Below are 27,955 nucleotides of genomic sequence, written 5' to 3' on the forward strand. Positions count from 1 at the left end.
TGAGCCTGGAATTGTACCTCTGATCCTGAGCCTGGAATTGTACCTCTAGTCCTGATCCCGAGCTGCTGTGGCTTTCCAGCTTCACATCCAACCAGGGACTCAAGGTGCTCCAGGATCTTGGGCCACCTGTCCCTGCTCCAGCTCTGGGACACCCTGGAGAGCCCACGGCCCTGCCTGTCCTGCTCTGCTTCTCTGCTCCCACCTCAAATCACCCTCCCTACGTTTCACTGTTCCAGTTCCTTCATCTTTTCTTACAGAGCACAAAAATAAAGAAATCCATCTGGATTAACACCAAATGATGCTGGCATTTTACAGGGAGCAGGAAAGACCACAAAAGTGACAATTTTCTATAGCAAAAGCACTATTACAGTCACAGTAACACCTATCAAGGAAAAAATCTGTTCCCCGAAGGAAGGAATAAATTTTAATATAAAGTTCCATCAGCTCAAGGTGGTACCAATTAATCAAAACAATTCACTTGCAGGGTCTTCAAATTCTCTGGTTTTTAAATGGTAATTTTTCTCTTACTTGCTATTCTAATGTTGGCACAAAGGAGGTTTGAGCTGATTTTTATCCAATCTTAAAAAATAGATGTTAAGTGTAGTTTAAAATAGTTGGGATTGTTTACTCCTCTCGGTCCTACCTGCCAATTCAAATAGTGAAAAAATGATTAAAAACAGTCCTAGTGCCAAAATGAACACCTCTCCCAGGCCAAAGGCACGAGGCACAATGCAGAGAAATACTGAAATCATTGGGGTTTAACACAGTATGAATAGGGGGCAATTAGCAAACTCCAGGTATGTTCTGGATTCACATGCCCACACACCCCCCAAGTGTGCACCTTAATAAAATTAAACACTCATTAACTGTGAACAGTCCTGGGTGTTTTTATGAAGATGTTGAGTTAATTGAATCTGAAGCACAACAGATGCTTAATATTCAATCCAATTGCTGTTTTTCCTATATACTGAGTACATATATTTGTGTAGGTACATACAAACACTCTTCAGGTAACCCAAGTAACTAAAATCACCAGCCAAAGGGTTTCTGGTTCCCCATGAGCCAAAAAACCTCAGCAATTCCAGAGAGGAAACGCTGCACTGGTGCCACAGCAAACACCCCTTCTGCTTAAAACACCTCCATTTGCAAGGAAAACTTTTTTAAAGTTGACAAATATGTGTTTTCTGCACCAAAGTCCTCTCCCAGGAGAGCCTCCCAGCCAGGCCAGAGTGTCAGGGGGTGTAAATGCTCCCCCGAGGTGCCTCGGGCTGTGCCCTGGGGCAGCAGGGCAGGGGTCAGAGCTCCAGCCCACATTCCTGCCAGCAGGAGATAAGGGGCTGGGAGAGGGAAAAGAAAACAAACACCAAACCCCAAAGCCCCCAGCACTGCCCACACCACCTGAGAAGGCAGAAACCTTGGAAAAATGTCAGCTTTATGTTCCCCTCTGTGCCAAACTCCCCAGGAGAGGTTAAACCCAGGGACGGAAGCGGCCCCGCATCTACAGAACCCGGCTTAAGGGAAGAGAGTTTAACAAACCTCAACCACAAAACTCATCTTGTGCCTCGTTTTCAGAGTGTTTTGGGCTTTCACCTTTCGTTTTCAGAAAGTTGTGAGTGTTTCACGAGACTTCCACGGAATTTCAATCGAATACAGGGCACCGAGCTGGGATTTTTAGTCATCTCCCTCCATTGCCTGCAATGCACACTAAAATAGAGCACAGTGCACACTCAGACCATAATGCACATTAAAGGAGATCAGAGTGCACACTAAAATAGAGCATTTCTGTCCAACTCTGCCCCATGCCACCAGGAGTGAGAACAAAGCACGGCCATGTGCATCTGGCAGTGGCAACATTCACCTGGGGCTGCTGCTGCCACTCACACTCCACGAGAAGTTTTCTACCTGTTTCAATCCTCTATGGTAAATATTAAGCAAAAAAAAACATTCCTGGTATTGCCAAGGCTGCAAGTTTGGCAGAAACTTGTCCAGGTCCCTCATCCTGGTGGAGAAATCGCTGAGTAATTTCTCCCACTGAACCCATCGAGCACCAGGAATTTCGTTTGGGATCACAGCAATTCACAGCTCCTGCCTCTGCTGTTACAGGCTCCCCCCCGAGGAATTCGGGCAGGACACAGCAAGTTTTGCACAAAAGACATGAAGATCTCGCAAGAGAAGAATCCGCAGATGGACACAGGTTTGCTTTGTGCAACCTGCAAGGAAAACTCAGATTTAGGCACTGTAAAATCAGCTTTAAAGCACCAAGGCTCCAACAGGGCAGATGCTCCTTTAATGAAATAACACCAAACAATCTCGTGTGTCTTGAAGGGTCTGTTTTATCAAAACACAGGTTCATGCAGAACATCCTCAACATCATCTACTAGATGGCCAAAAATGTCATCTAATCACTTCCCCCTCGATTCTAATTAATGTAATTCCTCAGAGCACACCCTCAACTGGGCCTGTGGGAGCTCCAGCTGCTGCTTTATTTCCTGAAGTGAATCAAAAAGTGAATTACAGATGTTGTTTATCACTGAATTAGAAAGTCATGGAGTGGTCTGGGGGAGGGAAGGGAGCTTAAAGCCCATCCAGTCCCACCCCCTGCCATGGGAAGGGACACTTCCCACTATCCCAGTTGCTCCAAGTTTATCCAGCCTGGCCTTGGACACTTCCAGGGATGGGGCAAGCCACAGATTCCCTGGGCAAAGCCCAAGGAAATGGATCCTGCTGCACCCTAGCCCTGAGGAAACCACACTGGCAATAAACCCACGAGCATAAGGATCTGCTTAAAAACATCAGAGGTGGTTCTTCTGCTTTTATAGGTAAAAAAAAAAAAAAAAGAGATCAAATGTTCTATGAAAACAGTCGGGACTTCAATGAGTTTATTATAAAAGCCTTTCATGAACGTCAGGCAAGATGACAGAAATTAGAAAATACCTTGAGCCAAGTCAAACTGGCCCCACTCCCCCAAACTACAGCAACCATCTGCTTTTGGTTCCTCTGCACTCTCACAACACTGTCCAGAGAAAGTGAACTGGAAAGGGGGGAAAAAAGGATTATTTACAGCAGTTCTCCTTGGACTTGGATGCTCCATTTCAATCTTCTGGTTGTTTCAAGAGCCTGGTAAAACTGGCTTTTGTAGGCTGAGCACAAAAAGCAAACAGGAGGGGAAGAGGGGGGGAAAAAAAAAAAATCAGCATTTTTTTCCCCCCTCAGCCAGAGCACAGCGAGGAGAAGGCAGTGGTGAAGCAAAGGCAGAGTAAGCTAATTACCAAGTACACAGCTGCTCATACCTGGCATAAAAAAAATCCTCTGAGTCATCAAATGCAGCTCCTAAATCTGGAAAAGCCTTACAAAAATAAACTTCCACGGAGAAGGGATCAGCTTCGGAGCAGAATGCGACGCAGATAAAAAGATCATTATTTCAGAATGAAGGAAAAAAAAAAGCCCCAAAAAACTATTTCCAGTTTGAAAGGGAAAAAAGTTTTTTTGGCAAGGCAGCTACTAAATATGTCATCTAGTTAAAAACAGCCTCTTCTCCTTGTGGTTTGCTGGGGCAGAACGAGCAGAGATCTTCTACCAGATTCTTTTTATACATCAGATGCTGAAAGGGGGTGGGAGGGAGTAATTTCTAACCCGATTTAGAACATCCTTCTTCCTCTCCACGATCAGCAGCACTTCTTACAAACACCTTCAACAGGCCCAGAACTCCAGAGAGTCAGGAGGAACTCAGTGGAAGTTTTATGCCCTACTTTAAATAGGAAGAATAATCCCCAACTTCCCGATTTTGCAGACACGGGCACACAAAGATACGACTGTTTATGCTCTGGGAGAACAGCACCTTCCTTCTGCAAAGCCCTCACCTGGGTAATTTCTCATCTATTTTGGAAAACAGCAAACGAGACTTTGGATCCAAAAACTCTATTAGGAACACCCAAGGAAATTAAATTTTGGATTCCTGACTCTTCCTGACAGGATGTGTGTCAGTGCTCATTTAGCTGTGTGAGCAGAGGTGGTTTAGAACTTACACCTCTCAAGGCACCCAATTAAAAACCCAAACCACAGAGAGCTCCCAAAACCAGCAGCAGACACCAGCAGGTCACACCTGGTTTTAAATTTGCAGCTCCCATCTTTTAATTTAATTTTTTAATTAAAAATATCTTCAAATTTAATGGCCAAAGCAATATAATTCCACCATTAACTGTGTGTGTGACCGTAAGAAACGGCTCCCAGAAGAACCAAGGGAGACTCTAAAGTCAGCAATGAGGGTGAAAAAATAAAACTTTCCAGGAATGTGCTCTGTGGAAAAGCAAAAATGTACATGTTTTTACTACAAATTCCCTTGTTTTGCTACTAATAATTTAAAAAATTAAATTAAAAGATAGGAGCTGCAAATTTAAAACCAGGTGTGACCTGCTGGTGTCTGCTGCCGGTTTTGGGAGCTCTCTGTGGTTTGGGTTTTTAATTGGGTGCCTTGAGAGGTGCAAGTTCTAAACCACCTCTGCTCACACAGCTAAATGAGCACTGACACACATCCTGTCAGGAAGAGTCAGGAATCCGAAATTTAATTTCCTTGGGTGTTCCTAATAGAGTTTTTTTGATCCAAAGTTCAGACATTGGAATTAGAAGTATTTCTGAGGAGAAATGCAGCAGCTCCAAAACCTGATCCCGTCAGAAGCTGCAGAACAGCCTCATCTCCAAGGTCTTTTCCCACCTAAATGGTTCTGGGACTCTGGGAAAACACAATAAAGCTCTGGAATATTTTGAAACAAAATCCCTGTTTCAGTTATCCTCCCAAAGCTGTCAGAAATGCCAGTGGAAATCCCCTTTATGCCCAAACCACCAGACCCCCTTTAAACTTCAGGTGGTTTGTACTCCCACGTCTCTTCCCTCCCAGCAACAGTCACTAGAATTTGGCTGCAGGTTCATTTCAAAAGGAAATAATTAGATTTTACAATTAACATTCCAGAGGATTTCTTGTTCCTTGCTAATCATTTACCCAGTGACAAGGCAAGAGCAGGTTTATAAGCTCAGGAACCTACACAGGGGGAGCGTGGAAGGACAAATGTGGTAATCTGAGTTATTCATCTCTTTCAAATAAAAACACCCACATTTTAGTTTGGTTTGCCACTTTTAATCCATCCTTATTATCTTACCAAATTTTTTGGTAAAAGCAACATCCAGGGGCTCACCAAATGCAGCAGGTAAAGTGAAAAAGGCCATGTTTTCCAGGGACAATTTTCCAATTTCCTTTCAGCCTGGCCTTGTACTTCCAAGCCTTGCATTTCCAATCAAAATTTGTTGACCTTTAATAAGTCTCCTTTTGATATTTTCTTCCCTTGATGTCTGTACTGATTACCAGTAAAAACAAGTTCCTTTTTTTTTTTCCTTACTCTGGAAGTCTTTGACTGCACAGCATCTCACCCGAGCACGATTCCCAGGGCAGACAGCAGGAGACTGACTTTTCTCACAAGGAAAAAAAAACACAAACCCAAACAAAACCCCAACCAAACAAGGGAAGAAGAAAAGAAAAATAATCACATATTCCAGGACTGAGAGCTGCTATTTGATAAAAACAATTCTTTCTGCTCAGTTGCAGTGTAATTCCTCCTTCACCTCTGCTGCATTTCACAAGGTCTCCCTTAGCAGGTTTAATCAAATTTTCCAGGATCTCGTTAGATATTTAAATAAGGACATGCCCCCTTAATTTGCTCAAAAGAAAAGGACTGGATTAAGGTTTGCTTTGACTTGTTTGTTAAGCATTAAGTAATTAGGCTTTTCTTGTTGTTACAGAGGGGGTAAACATGGTCAGGATCTAAAAATCCAATCTGTTCCCTCTCCAGGTTTGACCCACCAAAAAGTTTCTGCCAGGTGGATGCTCAGGGATGACCAAAATCAAACAAGGAGTGAATGGCTTTAAACTGCCAGAGGGCAGGGTTAGGTGGGATATTGGGAAGGAATCCTTCCCTTGGGAGGGTGGGGAGGGGCTGGGATGGAATTCCCAGAGAAGCTGTGGCTGCCCCTGGATCCCTGGGAGTGTCCAAGGCCAGGCTGGATAAACTTGAACCAACCTGGGACAGCAGAAGGTGTCCCTGCCCAAGGCAGGGGGTGGCTCTGGATGAACTTTAAGGTCCCTCCCAAGCCAAACCAGTCTGTGAATCCATGAGATGGGAATGGGTGAGTAAAATACCAGTGCCAAGAAAATAAAGATATCCATTATATTGCACGTAGCAAATACAAATAATTACCTGGACCATCTATAGCCCCACCAAAAAAAAATTTGGTAAAATGATAAGGATGGATTACAAGTGACAAGCCAAACTAAAATATGGGTATTTTTATTTTGAAGAGATAAATAAGTCAAATTAATGATGTCCTCCTTTTCCAACACTACAAACCTGCACAGAGAGCTCAGCCATTATCATCCCTGACTGCAAACCAGCTGCTGGGATTCAAAAAATACAACCTGGCTCCAAAGTGGTTGTTTATCCATCCAGTTCTTTCTTACACAAAAAGAAGAAAAAAAAATAAAAAAAAAGATGCATCACCTCCCCAGCTGAGTTCAGAAAGAGCTGGAAAAAAGGGATATATAAACTGCAGGATCAAGTAAGGAACGGTGACAGAGCCTGGAATTCAGAGTACACCAATCACCCTGAACAATAAAAGCACCAGTTGATGCTGGTTATAAATTAATACCCCCAGATCATTCACAAAGTACAGTTTTTAGAGACGTCCCGTGTGTTCACAGCATTTAATATTGCAGGGAGCCACAGCAAATAAATCTCCAAGCCTAATCTATGTATGTTCCATAAATCCACTCCCAGGGAACATTTGTAGAGGGTTTGCAAGGTCTCCACACTCCCCCTTGCTTTACACTTCCTGAAAATGTTTATTTTAGTTGGTATTTTCCGTCGCTGTTGTGACTCCTGTCACTTGAAACAGCCCAGAAACAGCCACAAAGTGTCAGCACAAAGCAGAACAACAAGACAAAGCTCAGAAAGAACAAAGCCCACTTTGAAAGCAGAAGACACCTGCACAAAAATACTTTATTTTTTTGGAAGAAAAAAATAACCCAAAACTTCTTCAAGCGAAGAATAACCTTCCCCCAAACATATAAATTGAAGTGAAACAGCCTAGATAAAAACAAGGAAGTTCAAGTGCACTTATAGTGGATAATAAAAGGAATGGTTTGTTTGCTATCCACAGTGATTTTTTTCCTATGAAAACATTCACCAGAAGACAAATATTTAATATTGCTCAAAAGCAACAGTCCCTGTTTAAAGCTGTTCTGTAAGAGCAACAACTCTGTTAAGCAGGCAGTGTTTATAACAAAAACGTGCTTTTTATATCAGACAGTTTGTGCAAACTCGGCAACATTTCCAGCCCAGTACACTCTGTACCAACAGGGCTTGCCAGAAACTCAGCACTCCAGAGGCATTTCCCTGCTTGTTAACTATTGCTTTCAAAGAGAAAAGGACCCATCGTGGCACTTCCAAACCCTCCTCAGGAGCATTTACAACCAGAAATTGTTTTGCCTCTCAAAAACACAAGGAAACACTAAGGTAAATATAATCAAAATAAATAAATATCAATATAATAACAGCAGAATGATTTCAGCTCTGTAAATCAGAAGCTGATGGTTCAGTTTGAAGCCAGAAGGACACAAAGCCAACCATTACCACATTACTTACAAGGCTAAATCCTCTTGGACACTGATCTTGTCAGTAGTAAAGGCTTCTTATCTTCTCCCATCTCTACTCCAGGGAACATCCAAAAGCCCCTTTGCATTCAGCAGTGGTGCCCATTTTTTAAAAAATATTTAAAATGTTGATGAGATGTTAAAATATTTAGGAATTTTAAGGGAGAAGGGTGGTTATGTTACAATTTCACCACAGGCACTCCCTCCCACAACCAGAGCGTGGTTCAGAGCAGAAAACCAGGCTGGAATCACGAAGGAAATGGGCATCCACAGCAAAAACCTACACACCTCTGGTGGCTGAACCTCTTCAAACCTCAAAACTGGGCTGGAACGTGAGGAATTCCAACTTTTATAGGGAATTTCCAGCCCCTGCACAACCACCTCTCCCACCCCTGCAGCAGAGGAACACGGGGTACAAGGAGCTCAGTGAGCACGTGTTGGACATGTTTATTTTACCTGTCATATATATATATATATATATATTATTTTACCTGTCACATATATATATATATATATATTTTACCTGTCATACATATATATTGTCACAATTCTGTCTCTTGAGGGCAGAAGCCACCAGGGCCTAAACCCCTCCGTGCAAAGCACCCACTGCAGACAAATGACCAACCAAACGATCACAGTGTTATTTAAGAGTAATAAATAAACCCAGGGCAGCTCTGATCACCAATTCTCTGCTCACTCTGCCAGGTCTGCTAAGGGGAAAGCAGATTATTTTGGCAACAACAAAGCCAGGCCCTCTGCTCCACATCCACACCCCCCGACCCCAGCCCGGAGCAAAGGGCTCAACTGAGTCGCTCACTGAGATTAAACTAATTCAAAGCTGTGCCTGGGGAGGGCTTCTGGTCCAGCTGAAATCACCCCCTGAATTTCACACATTGTGGGCTACAGGACCTTCAGCCCAACTGCTCTGACCTGCTGAACTGCCTTTATTTCACTGAATTACCTACTGACAGAAATATCATCTCCAAAAAACTCGATCTACCTTCACAAAAACCTGATAATGTAATTTTTGGTTGTGACAGCCGTGCCTGACACTCCTTTTGTGCCTCACCCTCGTGGGCACTGCACAGCACAGTTAATTCTCTGCAAAGCTTCCATTAAATAAAGTACCACTGTATAAAGAGCCCCATTTTCCCAGCCCACACGTTTTTGAGAACTCCCTTCACCCCGAACAGAAGCCCCAGCCAAAGTCAGGGCAAGATGGCACAAAGTTCTGTGAACCCCCACTTTCTGTACGGGTTGATTTGGTTCCAAAATGTCATATTTCTCACATCTGATGGGGATTTACATCTGCAAATGCTCAGCATGTCCCAGTGACAGGCTGAGGCCACGCTGACTGTGTGTTTTGTACACACTGACAACAATCACAGCCAAGGAACCTCGAGGAGTCTTTGTACTCCAAATGCACTCTGTATTCTTTTCTAATATATTTATACAAAATATCTTAACTCCTTCCATTTTCTTCAAGCGCTGTGTAATCAAAGGCTTTTAAAAAGTTACAGTTGGGGGGATTTCAGGGTTGTATTTTTCCTTTTGTTCCTTTTTTCTTTCCATTTATTTATTTATAATCTCATCCCAGATGTGGCATCAAATGCACACAGCGGGATGTCCTTAAGCATTCCTTTGTAGAGTTCTTTGTGTCACCATCCAACACTCTTAATCACATGAGGATTAGCAAGAAGACTTAGCTGGGAGTAGTGTGAGCAACAAAAGAGGAAAATGAATATCTGCTGCTTTTAAACATTTCCACAACACCTCTGCTTTGCCCAGTTTCCCCAGAACACAGAGAGGAGGTGGAGCCAAAACCAGGTTTAACTTTCATTTATCAGTTCGTTGCCTCCTTGTTTATCCCAGCACAGAAAAGCAACTCTGGACCAGAACTCCCTCCTCCTGTCCCACATCCTGGAGACACATCCTGGATAACTGCACAAATTGAGAGTGCTGAGGAAACTTGGGCTGGGTGGCCAGGGGGGAAATGCTGAGGCACCTCCGAGTTCCTGGTCACAAATCCCAAAGCCAGAGCAGTCACTGGTGTGGTTTGCACAGCACTGAGAACAGCCAGAGGAGAGGGAGCACAAGGATTTGAGAGCCCAACATTCCACTATAACTTGTGCACTCCATTAGAAACCAGGACACAAACAATTCCAGGTGTGAGTGGCCTGGAGTGGTAACTGCCTTCCACAGGCACTGGGGAACTGTCCATGTCTATCACAGGTCCTACAAGTCACTGTTCCCAATTCAACATGTGCAATGCTGATTCCAGCAACCAGAGAAAGCCTCTGGCAAACTGTACAGATAACAAGAAACATCATTTTTAGGACACAGTCATTCATTATTCATTCTGACAGGTTCCTTTAAATGGATACCTGGGATTAAACAGCCACAACTCCAAAAATTCACAAACTGTAACATGGAAAGTCCAGGACAGAAGTGGATCTGCTGACAACACAACTTCAAGGCAAAAGAGGAATGAAAACCTTTCCTCTGACACAGATGGACTAACAGAAAATTAACAGAAGTTTGTTCTCCCATGAAATTATGAGACAGCACAACAGTAGAAAAGTCATCTTCTATGCAGAGCCCTTAAAGCTGAATTAACAGAGGACTATTGCATAGTTACTGCTGGTTACCATTTTAAATACATTAAAACCTCTACTTCCCCAGACCAATATTTAAAATAAACAAGAAGCAGCAGGCAAGCACAGCCACTTCATTAAAGTGATTACAGAGACTCTCGAACCAAGACTTAATTTGAATTAACAGTAAAGATAAAACTGAATGCACAGACACGGCATAGAGAAAGAATGAAGTTCTGAAGAGAATGAAGTGGGTTGATGGTATCACACCCCAAAACACCTGATGAATTCATTAAACACAAGTGCTCCCCTTGGCATATTCCGGGATACAAGACAAGCAGTTCACACTTGAAGGATCAGATGGATATCAAGCTGACAAATAAACAGTGAGAATCTTCACAGCTGCAGGACACAGGCAGAGAGTTTTGCAAAAAAAAAAAGCAGCAAAATTTGCATTTGAAACTATGACAGAGAGAGCCAAAGTATCAATACCAAATGTGATTAGTTCCAATGAACAGATATTGCACTTCTAGGGAGAACAGGAGTCACTGGTGACACCGCCTGAGGTCACAGAGTGTTCTTTCTGCTCTCCAGGGCCATGGATTTGCTCCCTTAAAGCACCGTCCTGGAGCCCAGAGCCACTTTCCCCCCAGCCACAATCCCAAGGGGAGACCCTCAGCCCATTAGTTACACAAACTACTCCTCTAGTCCTCCTCACCCCAGCAGAGCAGCTAAAAATATGCACCAAGACGTTAAAACTGCAGTGCCATCAAAGCACTTTTGCTGGAACAGAGGAGCCCACGATTTATGGGCTCTTTGGTTTTGTCTGCTTTTATCAGGCTGGTTGGTTGAGAGAAAATGCACACATAATTACTTAATCCCATTAAAACAGAGACAAACGACGGCCCAGAACTCCCCAGCTCAGCAGTTTGAGCAGGGGAAGGTTCTGAACTCCCAGTAATGAATCACTGGAGCCTCCTCAGCTCCTTCCCAGCCCCGGGGGATTTGGGCTGCATCAGCTCTGGCATCTCCCAGCAGCTCCAGAAAGTGGGATTGGGAATAAGGGAGAGCTGCCACAGCTTTCCCAAGCCACGGGGAATCCAACTTCGTGAAGTGACGACATATCAATGAAACCAAACAGGTAAATTCACAAGAAAATAGGAAATTTTCAATAGCAAATTCACAGGAAAATAAGAAGTCAGGTGCTTCTTCCAGCATTTGGGGACGACAAGCAGGAAGATTAAGAGACAGCAAATGGTAATTTGGGGTTGGTTTTTTCTTTGAACATGCCATATTTTGGCCAGTTTTGAGTTTGAGAAACTCGCAGAAACTCCTATTTTGTGTGTTATGTTAACAGACAAAATGTAAACTGCGCCGGGTTCCTGAAGAGGGGAGGGCAAAGCAAACAAACATTTTCCCAGAGGATGCGTAACACAGGTTTTCTGGGAGTTTTACTGCTGGGAAATAAATCAATGTGTAAAATAAATGTAAAACCTCGCTGGAGAACTGAAAACTGAACTCACGGAAATTCCCATTACATTCAAAAGTTACTTTCTCTGAGACAGTGATGGGGTTTTTTATACATATACATATATATATATATTTTTAATGTTTCTTTAAGCACCAGGATCTTTTGGTGCCACTGTTAACGCACAATAATTTGAGCAGTGCCCCACACAGGGACCCTACTCAGCCACCCTACAGCAGCTGTGTCATGTTTGCTCACTGATTACATTTTGTGGGATCACTGAGAACCTTCCAGGACAAGGCCAGGCAGGAACCCACATCCCAAAACTGGAGGGATTAGGAATTCCAGCTTCATTTTTGAAACTAAGCAGTGATAGTCACACATTTTTCCTTCACACTTTCCAGGCTTTAACTGTGGTTTACAGCAAAAGAAATAGTAATAAAATAATGCTTACTATGCTCTGGGTTAGTTTAGGAAAAGGCAGAGAGGGACTGAGCAATAATCCCACATCCATCTGGGACAGGGGTTCTTTTTAGTGGAGTATTTAATGTGTCTTAGTATGTTGGAGCAATGAAAATCTCACTTTGCTTTGTATAGAAAATCCACATTGGACTCCCAGCTGAGGGCTGTCAAGGGCAGCAACAGAACCCTGAAGTTTTAAGTTATTAAAAATCTAATGCTAACACAAAATAAACATAAAATGTCATCTTTCAATAAGCCAATTGCACCTTAGAACAAACCTACAAAGCTTCTGTCAAACATACATTCCTCTTGATCCCTTTTGAAGTGGCAGAATTCCCAGGCACATTCAGGAATACCACTGGAAGGAGCAGGATTTTTCCCATCTCTTTAGGGAGCTTTAAAGAATATGTATGAAATTCTTACAGCCATCCAAAGAAAAGAACCACTGCACAATTATATCTTCATCACCTACGACTGGATGTTTCCCTCGGTGTAAAAGGCATTATATTATTTGTGTTCCAGAAGAGACAGAGCAACCACAATGCCATGGAACAAGGAGAACTACAGAAATGCTTTATTGAAAAGATGGTGTTTATTCCCTGCAGTCCTGCACAGAAACTGCCACCTTCTGAGGCCAAGTTTATCAACATCCACACCTTAAGATGGGAACTTCACACTTCCCTTTCTCCAGGAGTGAGGTGCTAACTCTGCCTGGTGATCTGTCCAACCCACCCATGGATTCAGGACACAAATCTGGAACTCTTCACCTCAACCCCTCTGGCTCCCTGACTGCTCCAAACACCCTGAGATTTGGTGCAAAGACTGGCAAAGTGCCCTGGAGGAGAACAGGGCTCAGGGCTGGGAAGGTTGAGCAGGAAGGGCTGTTCTCAGGGGCACTGAGGGAACACCCCAGTGACCGTGCCAGGGCACAATTCCAGCTGGGAGAAGGCAGGAGAGAGGGAGCTGAGGGAGCTCAGCCTGGAATAGAAACTGAAACTGGGCCTTGGCTCAGGCCAGGCTGAGCTGGGACAGCACAGGGACAATTGCAGGGTAGGTGAGTGATTAAAGGCAGCACCACAGGCCACGTTCTGCATAGAACTGTGGGACAGCAGTGCTGGCACTGCCCAGCTCAGGGGGGACACCCCAGGGTGCTTTAGGTCAACCAGAAGGCACCAGCATTTCAGCACCGTGCCTTTAGTGTGTGCTTTCCCTTCCAACTCCTCATTTAACTCCTGAAAAATCAATTTTACACCATTTCACTCCAAGTCCTAGTTGTCATTATATGAGTGACTGCAACTTGTTTGGTTTTTTTTAACCAAGGGACTGATATTTAATAATTAATTATAATAATTAAATATTTAATATTTAACCAACTGCAGAACTCCACCCTTTTCTTCTCCTATAGAAACCCCCAGTTCCCAGGGGCAAAGAGCAAAGGTAAGAATTCCACCTCATCTTTAACCATGTCTTACAGCTCAGCTGTTTTCCACTTGTTCCTCCTCTTAATCCAGGGGTTTTGTTTCCATATTTACAACAGGCTGCTTTGGAAAGGACCCATTCCAGCCTCAGCACCGGTGGATTCAACAATCCTTAGGAACAGACTCCAGGTTTCCAAAGCTCCCTTTCCCCAGGCACCGGCTGCTCTCGGATTTCCTGGCTGGTCACCCACACCCTGAGCCACAGAGCAGATCCCAAAACTGCCACATGGACACATTTCCAGCTATCCAAGGTACTTGTCTTACAGATTCCTGTCAAATCCTTGGATAAGTAAGTGCAGGTGGATAACTAAATCCACTTAAAATGAAACCGGGCCCAGAACTGGGGTATAAAAGAATTCTGTACTGAGATTTATAACCTTTAATAGGAACTTTATAACAAAGAAAGTAGCTTTTATGTAATGGAAAACATCTCCCTCTAAAGAGAAATGATGTGTTAACGTCAGCAGAGTCATGTTCCTGTGTTTTCTGTTTGCAATCCAGGACCGTGTTTGTCACTAAAAGTTCATTAGTTATTCTAAAAACTGCCTTACCAAAAAGCAATTGTGCACAATTTTATCATTACTATTATTTTTCCAGTCTAAATTCACCGGTGGAAGTTACCCTGTGTTCTTGGAATTACTCAGAATGTGCAAATACAAACATCAGTAATGAGCTCTATTAATGCAGATTTCACTTCAAGCTAACTCAGATTTACTTCGTGCACTTAAGTGAGTTCATTTCACTGGGAAAAAAAAGAGAGATCCCCTGAAGCAAAAAAAAAACATCAGCTACTGGGGCTGATATTGCCCAACACGTTGCTGAAAAAGAAATTCTTCTGATTGGATTTTTTTCCCCCCCCAAGCAGCACTTTTAAAAATACAGCCTTTTAATGATTGTTTAATTTTCATATAACTAGAATATAAATCCTTTCCATACTGCTTTGCTGCAGCTGCACTATAACGTCTCATTTTTCATGGAAAAAAACCCTAATTACGTGGTTCACCGAGTTGCCTGTGGTAACACATCCATTTTATTTACATTCACAAGTTGGACTCGGGTTTGTTCTCAGCACTCCAGTTAATCCTGAGCACATTTCGGACAATGGTTCTCTCTGATTCATTAGTGACACCTCACTCTGCTGCTTTGGGGAGGGAGTTGAGCTGTTTGGAATCTTGCTGGGGATTTCCAGCGCTTTCCAGGCAATACTTTTGCAGCACCAGCTCCATCCCACCTTAAATATCCTGGATTTGCTGTGATATCCTGGCCTGGCTGGAATATTTCTGCCAAAGGACCATGAGCTGCTCCCTACATGAGGCAGCTGTTCCTGCTGCCCAAGGAATGCCAACCCATTTTCCCACAAAAACACAAGGGAAGAAACAATAACTATTGTGTGGCCAATAAAACCTAAAGATTAATTACTCCAAATTTCAACTATTTCAACTGAGCTGAGCTTATATTTGCAAAGCAGGAAGATGGGATTCAGCAGAGAATTTCTTGGCTTTGCCTTTTGTCTGCTTTCAGAAGGTAATTTGCTGCAATTAACTGTAAAAACTCCAAATTCCCAGATAGGAAAAAAAATTAAAATGGTAATTCTGGAGTGATACAAATAGAATAAAATATTAGAAAGTGTTAGGCTATTTTACACAGGGCCCTTTGGCAGAGGTCAGATTTTTTTTGTGACTTTTTAGCCTTAGATCGTAGAAAGGGGGAAATGCAGCACGTGGGAATGATCCATGGAATATCCTGAGTTGGGAGGGACCCCCAGGGATCAGGGAAGCCCATTTCTGACCAGAATTGGTAATGAATTCCTGAATGCCACACATCCTCATTTGATCCTACCCCGAACACTGAGATTCACTGTTCGTGTGGAGAGAAAACCACCGAGGCAAAGGAGAGCTCAGGAAAAGGTAAGAGCAAGCAGAATTCCACAGGGGACGCTCACTCTTGATTCCTTGCCATAAACAACTCCTGCCTTTGTTGTCTGCAACCATAAACCAACTTTAAAGCAGCAGGAGAAGCTGGAGCGGTGGGAAGAACACTTATTTTTAAAAGAAAACAAACAAATGAAGACATCTCGCCCAGACACAATAAGGCTCTTGTCAACCCCGTGTGTATAAAAGGAGTTGGCATTTTCCCATGAAGCAATTCCTTAATCCCAAATGATGGCATAATAACCTCATTTAATATGCCTCCTTAAAAGAAAAAGTTTATTTTGTCTAAGCTGAACTTCCACTGGCAATCACTGGCCACCAATTAACAGTGTCAGATCGAAGGGTCACGGCCCAATTCTGCCAGCTGAGAGAGGATGAATTCACTTTTCAATCCCATCCTCCGGCCCCGAGGATGGAAAAGTTTAACTTTGTTGTCGTGTCTTTGGGAATAATCTCTGCCAGGCAATTAAGAAAATGCAAATGACTTGTCTTATTGAAAATAATCAAGCCAGAAACAAGACTTTTGCAGTAACTTAATATTCCAATAAAGTCTCGTGTCATCTGAACCTACTTGTTAATTCCACTCGGCGCTGGAGAACCGGCAATTAACCATTTTCAGATTTCACTTCAAATTATTAATAAGTGGTGCTCAGCTGCTTGATATTCAGAGCTGCTTTTCCAACTGAAAGCCTTCAAAAATACTTGCATTTCGGCTCCTGGGAGATTCCTTTGATTCCTTGTGCCTAAACTGCTTTTCCATACATTGGCTGCTCCCGTTCCCTGTGACACCGGGCACCACAACAGTTATGGGGTTTATGGAGTTCTGTCCTATTCATTTGACAGGAAAGGGGGCTTATTCTTCATTTCATGCATTGCTTCACACACTTAAAAACATGTTTCAACAGACAGGAACGTCTTCTCATTCAATAATTAACATATCTCACTACAAAGCAGCTTAGAACATACTCTGGGATTCCTGACAGAGCTCCCAGCTCCTCACAGCTGCAGAAATAAAACAGCACCTTGAAAGAACCTTAAATAGACTCTTAAATTGAAATAGAAAGTAGATTTTTCACTCCTTTGTTATCCTTTACATTAGCAGAAACTATCAAGTTTTCCACTATTTTTCTTTTAATCCCTAATAAATACTTGAAAAACACCAACTAGTGAACATTTACAGGCTAACCATTTACTTAATTTAGGTGGCTTGACTGATAAATTAAACTTTGAAATCCAGCAGTTATTAACTGAGCATCCAGAACCCTTCCTAGTGGTAATAAAAATACCTAACTTGAGGTTTGGGGCAAGTTATTCCCCTCAGGAAACATCCTTGAAAACAGAGCTGGGATGTTCTGGTTTCCTGGGAGGTGAAAATTTACCCGTCGGTGATTTTCAGGTAGAGAAAACAACAGCAGAAAGGAGCCCCAGGCACGTGGGGTGACGTGGATCCTTCCCACAGCCAACATTTTCCCCTCTTCCCTTTTATCAGCACATGGGGATTGACTGGGGCAGCCTGATATGCCAAGAATTCATAAACAGGAACGAGCCGAAGCTCCACGTCTTTCCTGTCCCAGCTCAGATTCCAACGGCGTTTTTAAACTCACCAAGCTGCGAGGATCATGTACAGTAACCTTTCAGGAAAAGGTTTCCCTAATTGATTCAAGATAATCTGTTCTTCAGAAGGGTTTCCATCAAAATCCTCGTGTTCTACAGGCAGTACAGCAGGAAGTGTATTAATATCTTTGTCGGGGGGAAGCAGCTCCAGCAATTAATGGATCAAGTGCAGATGCTGTAAATCCAAGTGGATTTCCAGATGGAAATCCCAAATACTTTCCAGAGTCAGTGATTTCAGGCAAACAGGCTACTAAGCTGATAGAAGGCTGCAGTTTTATTTAAGGAATTATCAACCACCTGGAATCTTATCATTTTCAAGATCTCATCTCACATCCTGACAGCTTTCCAGAGTCACCAAAACTCCCCTCTCAGCAGTGGTGCCCCACATAATCCCTGCGTTATTCCCCAGAATTCCAACATTCTGTACCACAGATGCAGCAGACAAAGCTGGATATACCCCCAAACCCAATGTGCAGATGACAAGTTTATAGACAAAACCACCAGGAAAAGAATCCCAGAATATTCTGAGCCAGAATCAGAGTCCAACTGCTGGAGTGGTTTAAAGTGCCAGAGGAAAGAACTCTTTGCAAAGGCAAATAGGGCAAGTAAGGAACAGATCTCCCCTGTCCCTAATCCATGTGGAAAACACAGGGCAGGAGTGGGAGAAGGAGAACCCAAGAGTTGAGCAGGAATCCTCTGTGCTGCTCCAGATGGATTTTGGGCACCAAATGCAAATGAGAGCTCTGCAACTTGTCCACCTACAACTTTCCTGTCCAACAACAGCGAGACACAACCTCCCCTCCTCCCATTTCTTCTGTGGGATTTAGCAAAGAAAAGAGGTTTATGGGCAAAGGTCTCGTTGCTGTAACACCACTGCTCTCCAGGCAGCAGGGCCACGGAACAGCATCTACCCTGGGGAAAACAAAACCGCCACAAACCAAGACACTCCCAACTTTTTCAAGCTTATAAAATCACTCCATTCTTTCTCCCACTCGGTGCCCACTCAGCTTTTTTCACTCTTGAGACAGAAAAAAGATCTCCAATCTCTCTTCGAATTTTAAACCCCATCACAATAAAAACCAGCACAACACTGCCAAGGAACAAATGTAGGAGTCTGTGCAGGAGACACCTCTGCAGTTCACAGCTGCCTGGCTGCTCCAGCTATTCCACTGATCCACAACTGCTCTGCAAATCATTGTTTTTATTTCATCTCCCGTGACAGCATTTAATTATCCACACAGTTTTGGAAAGCTACTACATAAACAACTGCTCCTTGTACCTCCTGTTTATAACCACCAAGTTGTTTTCCCCGTGACTATTTGAAATTCTTTTATTAAAGGCAGATTGTTGTTTACCAAATCTTGAATGTTGTAAAGATAAAGCAATTCAGAGAGTTATTACAAAAAACTTTTTAAAGTGCTTCTGAAAGAAAAGTCTCAGTTTGGACTCTTCATCTGTTTACTGAAAGCACTAGATATCATATGATATTATTTGAGTGACTCTGTTATGCAAAAAACAAATCAATTATTATAATTTAGATTTGAATGACTAAAACATAAAACATTCAAAGACAAATTATTTAAATTTATCACTGAATTTTTCTTACCCTAATGAAAATTTCCCTTTCCAAGCACAAGTCCTAGGCAGGAAAAGAGAAATCCAAAACTTCATTCTTGGTGAGAGTTCCTGATCTTACAAACAGCTGTTATTCCCTAAAGCTGAGACATCTCAGAAGCTCTTCATGTTTTGGACAGACTCTACTCTTCCACTTGGATTTGCAGCAGCAGATTCCTGGGGCTTGTGCTCCTGAACATGTGAGTCCAACACCACAACAAAGCTCTGGCGTGGAGCTGAGTCCCAGTGACAGCCCAGCCTGAGGAACAACGTTTGAAGCCAAAGCAGCTCATTCCCTGACCAGGTTATCCCAAAACAAGCCCCACGTCACCACAGCCCCGCTGACAGGCACAGAAATTGCTTCAGAACATCCTTATTTTCTGTTTAGATGGAGAAGTCCTTTATATATTTCCAGGAAACTAATTCCAACTATCAAATATTTCAGTATTGTGGTCTGTTTATCCAATAAAAGCAAAATAACCTTATTCCTTCTGCCTTGCTGCTGCAGGAAGCAGTGAACACAAACAGTGTCCTTTGTCCAGGGAATCAATGGACATAAATGCCTCGTTCTGGCAGAATTTGATGTTCAATATTTTGTCAATGCTCATGTTTGAACTCTACAAATGCACTGAGAAGAGCACAACAGCGTATCAGCAGTAAAACATGTAGCACTTACACAATTTACATCACTTGGAGCTATTATCTGATAAGTCACTACAAGCCTTTCAATGTGCTTTTAATACAGAACAAGTATGATTTACACACATTACAAGAGAATTCCAAAACCTGCAGTGGAAAAGAGTAGAAAAGGAGGTGATTTCCCAAATTTTTGCAGGGCCTGAGAGCAGGAGCAGATTTCCCCTCCCTTCAGTCACCACGTCCTTCATTCCCCTGAATGAGTCACACAAGGTCCTTTCGCCATCTCCAAACTCAGCTTTGTGCCTCCTCACATCCCCCTGCAGAATCTTTGTTTTCCAGGCATTTTTAATGGGAGAGGGCACTGGAATGAGGGTCCCTCAGTGCTGCTGTAGCAGGGCAGCCCCTCCCCAGCCCCTGTGGCTGCAGTGCTGTCACATACTCTGCTCCCACTGCTTTTATCACTGTGATGCTGCTGCTGTTGGCACCTTAGAAAACAGAGCTCTGGCAGCCACATTTCAGATTTAATTCCACTTAAAAGTCACTGCACTGAAGGCTCCAGCACCTCCAGCCCTGTGCCCAGTTCTGGGCCCATCACAAGGACACTGAGGGGCTGGAACATGTGCAGGGAAGGGAACGGAGCTGGGAAGGGGCTGGAGCAGCAGGAGCGGCTGAGGGAGCTGGGGGGGCTCAGCCTGGAGAAAAGGAGGCTCAGGGGGGACCTTCTGGCTCTGCAACTCCCTGACAGGAGGGGGGAGCCAGGGGGGGTCGGGCTCTGCTCCCAGGGAACAAGGGACAGGAGGAGAGGGAACGGCCTCAGGCTGTGCCAGGGGAGGCCCAGGTTGGACATCAGGAGGAATTTCCTCACCGAAGGGGTTGTTAAACACCAGGAGGGGCTGCCCAGGGAGGTGAGGGAGTCCCCATCCCTGGAGGTGTCCAAGGAACAACTGGACGTGGCACTCAGGGATCAGTCACAGGTTGGACTCAATGATATTTTTCCAACCTTAATTCCGTGATTCTGTGAAATTTTGGACCGGGCAAAAAATGTGCCCCAGTGACCCCGTTCTCTGCTTGCTGTGCTCTGCCCCACTCTGCACTCAGGCTCTCCATACATTGAAAAGCTTTTCCATACCACTGGAAGAAGGATTATGTTGTTGCAACCAAGATGTCAGATCTAAACAAGCTACATCAATTTACAACAGACACAGAAGCCACCGCCTGCAACTCCCCTCAAATAAAATGACACTTAAGTCCCATATACTGCATTTGAAATATTAAATTAACTACATTTCACAAAGAGAAAGGCATATATTATTGAAGCTTTGCGGGGTAAGTAGAAATATTACCCATTCCTTCATTCCAAACAGGTGCCTGATAAAAAATTAATGCCAGTGGAATGGCTCAGTGCAGCACTTGAGAGCCATCTCCTCAATTATACATGATCCGGAGCTACCTGCCTGGAACACACCCAGACACACTCAGGGCTCCTGTCTGTGATTTCACAGGCTCTGCTGCCAAAGAAACAGTCCCACTCACAGGTTGGAGTTTGCAATGGTGCTCAGAACAAAGTCATGAGTAAAAAAAAAATAATATATCATAACCCAGGAGCAAACAGTGCAGGGTGGAGACAAGGGACAACCAGAGCACACCTGACAAATACAATATTCCATGTACTTGAGACAAATTTTATCACCAAGTCACCAGAAGGCCTAAAGGCCACCAGGGCAAAAATTCATTGCAAGAAACCAGGACCTGATCCTTATAATTAATTTGGTTTTACTTTTAATTCCTATTATTAGTCCAGAATTGGTGAACTTTAGTTGTTTCATCCAAGACACGAGGTGAAAAGAGAGGTAAAACTCATACAGCTTAATAAAACACCTTGTATGTTTTCAGCCAAACATTTCAGCCAAACATTTTCAGACAAACTAGGTTTTGTCATAGCAACAATACACCACTGAAAAGAAACTACTGTACACTGGACATAGTCAATCCAGAAAGGATCACAACAGATAAAGTTGTGATCATTTTAAGGCTACAGTCTGGAGGTACTGAGGACAATCCCCATTGAATGAAGCTTTTAATCACATAAACTTATCGTTGGCACTTTGACCTGCCTGCCCCTTCCTGCCTTGTAATACTCTCACTTGTAATTTGGCCCAGTTTACACTCATATCCTGCAACACGACCAAGGTGGGCAGTTCTGACCTTGCAGATTTACCTGGGGTGCACTGGAGTTCACCTGACTCTCTAGATAGGTGGCTTATTCCATCAACTCCTACCTTATGCCAGAGTTGGGGGGGTTATTATCATAATTATTACCCTTGGAACGAGGATTTATTCTATTTTTACACTGCACCTGAGGTCTCACAGAAAATCTAAGCCATGATGTTGACTACAGGTCACAGAATCCCAGGATCAACCAGGTTGGAAAAGCCCTCGGAGATCATCGAGTCCAACCTGTGACCCAACCCCACTGTGTCACCCAGCCCATGGCACTGATGCCACATCCAGTGTGTCCCTAAACACCCCAGGGATGGTGACTCCACCCCCTCCTGGGCAGCCCCTTCCAGTGTCTGATCCCTCTCTCTAGGAAGAGCTTCTTCCTGATCATAGGATCACAGGATCAGCCAGGTTGGAAGGGGCCTCCGAGATCATCAAGTCCAACCCTTGATCCAACCCCGCCGTGGTTCCCAGCCCATGGCACTGATGCCACATCCAGTCTCTTTTTAAAAACCTCCAGGAATGGAGAATCCACTATTTCCCTGGGCAGCCCATTCCAATGGCTGATCACTCTCTCTGTAAAGAATTTCTTTCTCATATCCAACCTAAACCTCCCCTGGCACAGCTGAAGACCCTGAGCCCTCTTGTCTTGCTGAGAGTTGCCTGGGAGAAGAGACCAACCCTCACCTGGCTCCCCCCTCCTGTCAGGGAGTTGCAGAGAGTGAGGAGGTCTCCCCTGAGCCTCCTCTTCTCCAGGTTGAACCCCCCCAGCTCCCTCAGCCTCTCCCCATAGCACTTGTGCTCCATGCCCAACCTGAACCTCCCCTGGTGCACCTCAAGGCTGTGCCCTCTGGTCACTTCAGCTTTTTGCGTTTTCTCCGCACATCACTCGCAGCAGCAAAGTCAAACTCACACCTTGTATCCCCCTAGAGCCCATAAACCACGAACTGTGACAAAATCACAAGTTAAAGCCTCAACGACAAGTTCTCTTTTGTCTGGAAAAAAACAAAACTAAGCTGAGGAGCGAGGCAAGGGCGACTTACTGTGCAGCTCTCGATGGATGACGTCCACCAGGTTGGGCTCGTCCCCCCACCAGAATATCCAGAGCTCCTTGCAGTCGGGTTTGACGTCCCGGCGCCACACACACAGCAGGTTGGCCTGGAGGCAGCGGATGAAGCTGAGCAGGATGGGATCATCCTGGGCCGGGGCTGAGATGATGGGGCCGCAGTCCCCGTGGCCTTCAAAGTTGTACCTACGCCATTTGATGCCCGTGAGTTCAGCCTGGGGGGGAAAAAAGGAGAAAAAAATCGCTTTATTTCAAAATTTTGTTATTATTTGCTTTGTTTTCGTTGGTTAATTCTTATTAATTTTCATTTATTTGAATTTATTATATATATTTTAGACTATTATGTGTTTTATATTTATTTTCTATCATTATTAGCATATTGTATATAATTATTATATTAATTATACTATATAATATGTATTACATGTTACATATAATATATCAATATGCTAATAATATATAAAATATTAATGTACTAATAATATATGATATATAAATAATATATATTATATATTATATATATTAATATATATATTAATAGTACATAGCATTATATAGCAATAACATATGAATATAATTAATTATATTATCGTAGTAATAACATGTTAATATAATTAATTCTATTATCATAGTAATAATATGTTAATATAAGCAGTTACTAATTAATTCTATTGATCATTAATAATGGATTATTACTTATATTAGACTTATTAATTATTAATAAAATATATTTATATTATGCATAACATTTAATTATTGTAGAACTAATATGTTCACATAATTATGCATTAATATGTTAAATATATAGGAATATATTATTTATAATTGATTATATGTAACTGTTGTATTTATTATTATACTATGTATTATTTTATATTATTATAAATGAAAATATTTGTATTTAAATTTAATTAATCTAACTTATCTCTTAAGTTAGCTCTTCTATTATTATTATTATTATTATTATTATTATTATTATTATTGTTGTTGTTGTTGTCTTAACTCCTTCTACACCATATTTTCCTTTATTTCCCTTCAAGGAAAAAACCATAGAGACAGTACAGCAGAAACCTGGCTGCATTTAGGTTTTTCACCACAACTTGACTCGTTTCCAGCAGACTCATTCAGTTTGTTATCTTATTGTAACGTTACAAATTAGAAAGGGAACAACCAAACAGGGAGCGGGAATGAGACTCATTCCCCACGTGTCCTCCCACAGTGGTGGGAGCTCAGTGCCAGCCCAAAAACCGGCCCCTTGAAAGCCACAAGCAGAGACAACAAGTGACTCCTGAAGAAGGTGAAACCCTTTCCCGTTGGGATGTCACAGATCTGGTACCCAGATAGTTGGAAAGGTTTTCTTTGGGCACTGAACAGGCTCCCCAGGGTTTGGTCACGGCCCCAAGGCTGCAGAGCTCAGGGATGGGGGGGAGTGTTGGGGTGCCCGGGCAGGGTCAGGAGCTGGACTGGATGATCCTTGTGGGTCCCTTCCAGCTCAGGATATTCCATGATTCTGTGAGTGTCCTCCCCTCCCAGTTTGACCCGTGACTGGTGCTGCCTCCTCCTTTCTCTCCACCCTCTGCTGCCCAGGACATGCTGGGAACACTCCAGCGCAGTCTGGCTGGAGCTGCTCTCACAATAAGTGGTGTGTGCACACTGTGCTCACACTGGGCTTGTACTCTGCTCTCTAAGCCATGTTTTCCACATTCCCAGTGTTGTTATTCCCTGCACTGCCTCATTTCCAGCATTCACACCTTCCCCTGGCTGCTCGGGAGCCAGGCTCTGGAGTGGCCCTGCAGGAAGCACCAGCTGGTCAGAGCTGCACAAACCCCACTGCAGCATCCACACCTCTGACAGGAGGAGATATTGCCAGGGAGAAGGGAACATCAGCTGTGGGAGTGGATTTTTACTCCTAAAGAAAACCAAAGACTTCTAGAGCATTTATTCCTCCCATACTCATCATCTGCACAAGGACATTCAACCCCTCCTCCAGAACCCAATCCCCACGGCACACACAGAGGGATTTCCCTTTTCCAGTCCACAAACTCAGTTCATTTACAAGTCTGAACTCTAAAATGTACTTTTCTCCACCCCAATAACTGGCAGTAGGCTGGTACTTGCTCAAGAGCTGGCTGGTTAACTGGAGGAGCTGAAGATGACATTCACCACAGCAACAACACAAGAAAAAACATATTTGTATTTCTCTGATCTTATAAATGCATCCTCTGAAACAGTCCCACCTCATCCCATGGATATGCCTGGCAGGGCAGGGATCTGGTTCCTGTGACTGTACCTCAAGGACTATTTCCCCAAACACTGATAACCCACAGGGCCTATTTTGCTCCCAAGGGGCCTCACCAGGCCCACAGGAACACAGTAACCGGCCTCCATTGGGAAGGGGAAAACTCTGGAGGACACTGAGGAGCAGGGAAATTGGGCTGATTGTTTGCAGGCCCCTAAACCACCAGGCACCTTCAGCTCCACAACCATCCTGTATCCTGCCAGGACCCCACCAGCAGTGGAATCACAGCCAGTCCTGGATTATCCCTGCTGGAGGCTTCCCACAGCCAGCACTGCTGCTCCTGCACTCACACAGGAATGCTCAGCCATCCAAAGGCTTGGGGAACTATGGAAAAGAAAATCAGGACAGATAGTCCCGACAGGGCGAGACGCACAGCCACGTGCCACATTCCTGGCACAAAGAGGGCACGGGAGCACAGGAGGAAGAGGCAAAAGGGAAGGATAAATTATTTTTCCCCAGTAGGATGCTGTGTGGAGCTGGAATACCTCACACACAACACAGTCTTGTAAGAGAAAGCACTTACACGTGCTCCTCCAAAACATCTACATCTGTTCTTCCTGTGTCTCAGCTACAGCTTGGAAAAGGAAGGTGCAGAGTTTGTCAAACACTGTAATGAACACAACAACAACCAAGAAATACCAAAAATTAGTGCCAGCACAGGCAACCTGGGAAAAAATACGTTAAATGTTCACGTCATAACCACCAGGGAACACGTGGTAAGTCACCAAGAATATGGAACAGGAAGATGACAAAAAGCCAAACCAAAAAAACCCAACTGAACAAAGGATGTCGCCCAACAGCTTGATCCACACAGCAAAACCCAGAGCTCAGCTGTTCCCAGCAGCTCCTGCAGCTTCCTGCCAGCTCCGGGGTGTCACCCCAACAGCCCGTTGTGGAGGGAGGAAACAGGGGCAAGAGAAGCACAGAGAAATCAGCAGAGCTGCATCCAAGTTAGTTCTACCCTACCCAGCTTCTGGAGTGTCTGATTCCATGGACTGTGAGGAAGGACTAGAGCCAACCTGGACCACCAGAGCCCACCCACATGGCAAGTGACTCCTGAGAACAGGACAAGAGGAGTCCTGGGGGTTTGGACTCTGCAGCAGCATAAAATGAGATCTCACCCATGGTTTCCCAAACTTGCAGAGATGCAGTTCAGCCCTGTATTTGGATATGTCTGCTTCTGCTTCAATTTTTAATAGATAAACATCAATACTAATCTCTCAGAACTTCTAGATTGTGTCCCCACATTAATAAAACTGAATTCAGGAGGAGACTTGGATGCAGAAGGAATCCAAAGAGAGGACTGCACCCAGAGCACTTACACATCATCTACACCTCTACAGCTGTTCTGGGGAAAGCATTTAACACACTATGGGGAGAATATCCTCATCCATGTGGAGTTTTATTGGAATTAATTTCTTTAAACAAACAAACATGGCCAGTTTGAAGAGGCCTCCATCTGCAGCAGGGTCTGTAAGACAGGACTGCCAACGTCCCCTGGTTCTGGGGACTGTCCTGAAGAGTTCAACGTGGTGCCATTTGTGCTTCACCAGCACCGAGCACAGGCTGGGCAAACACTGCAGCTCCTCCTCATCCCACTCACCCTGTCCAGCTCTCAGTGGGCAGTGGGTGAGTGGAATCAGTTCACCAACTTAAAGATGAGAAACAAAGAGAAAGACAAACCTTTGTGTGCTCAGCACCCGAGGGCTCACCCTGCAGCCACGGGATCCCTGAGCAGACACTGGAGTGGGATTCCCTGCCAGGGACAGCTCCAATCAGATAAACCCCAGCATTCCCCTGCACACAGACTGTCAGGGAACACCTTCATCCAGCCCAGCACACGCTGGGGCCAGAGCAGAGCTGCCCTCCCTGCCTCCCTCAGCTGCTCCTCCTGCCCAGATTCATTCAGAGCCCAGCTGACTCAAAAGCAGAAGTGCTGCTTTAAACGACTTTTTCCCCTACTCAGATCAGTCCCCACACCTGATTCATCCAACAGCCACCAAGCTTTACCAGTAAGTGTGAGGACAGCAAAGCAGGTCAGGGAAGGCAGAGCTGCTCCCAGTAGTAAGGACTGGTTTTAAAGCAGCCTGAAATGCTCACTGAGGCAAACCCCAAGATTGCCAACCCAAGGACAAAGCTGTGAACATGCTGTTTAGCTCACAACTGGTCAGAGATGAATGCAGAACAAAGCAGAACTCTTGCCAGGTGATGTAATCTGTGTTCCTTGCATCCCTTCCCATATGCACAGTCTTGGCTTATTGCAGTTGCTCCGATGTTCTTAACACTAAAAAGCCCGACAAAAAAAAAAAAGGAACTTACAAATGCTTGCTATTAACCAACACCGTTAGCAAATCATGCATTAAATGAGATTTTTGCTTTGGTTTACAAGGGAATGTGTGTCTTGGAGGGCTGTGCTGTGAAGGGTTCAACTTCTCAGATAAGAGGGGCTTTTTTTTTTTTAATGGGAGTTTTTTTCTAAATTCATCTCACTGCAGTTGGACACGGAATAAAGTGTTTGTGAGACGCCAGTTCTGAATGCACTGAGCCAAGTGTGTAAGGAAACAGAGAAATCTGATCCCTAACAGCAATATCCAAACCCTTCACTTCCATCCAACTTCTTACAGAACAATTCCCAAGACACCAAAAGATCTGTTACTGATGTATCCAAAAAAGCAGCTGTCAGGGTGGAAGAATGTGTTCAAACCCCAAATTCCACACAGGCATCCAAACCCACCCAAAACATCCCTGAGAAAGAGGCATTAATGAGAACAGTGCCATGTAATGTCTTCATTCAGAAACAGGGCCACGGAGAGAACATCACACAGTCCCTTGGAAAGGGCCTCAAACCCCCTTGGAAAGGGGCTCAAACTGGGC

The 27,955-nt window shown here is 43.9% G+C and overlaps 1 protein-coding gene across 1 annotated transcript in view; it reads right to left on the reverse strand.

Annotated features, from left to right (window-relative positions):
- The window catches only part of MED13L (mediator complex subunit 13 like), a 179,660-nt gene that overhangs the window by 137,465 nt on the left and 14,240 nt on the right, over window positions 1–27,955 (reverse strand). The window contains exon 2 of the mRNA XM_027696888.1: window positions 22,760–22,997. Coding sequence (XP_027552689.1) covers window positions 22,760–22,997 — 238 coding nt within the window. The remainder of the gene's footprint in view (window positions 1–22,759; window positions 22,998–27,955) is intronic.

Source organism: Neopelma chrysocephalum, unplaced genomic scaffold (assembly GCF_003984885.1).
Source record: "Neopelma chrysocephalum unplaced genomic scaffold, ASM398488v2 Primary Assembly neopelma1_116, whole genome shotgun sequence".
Taxonomy (NCBI): Eukaryota; Metazoa; Chordata; class Aves; order Passeriformes; family Pipridae; genus Neopelma; species Neopelma chrysocephalum.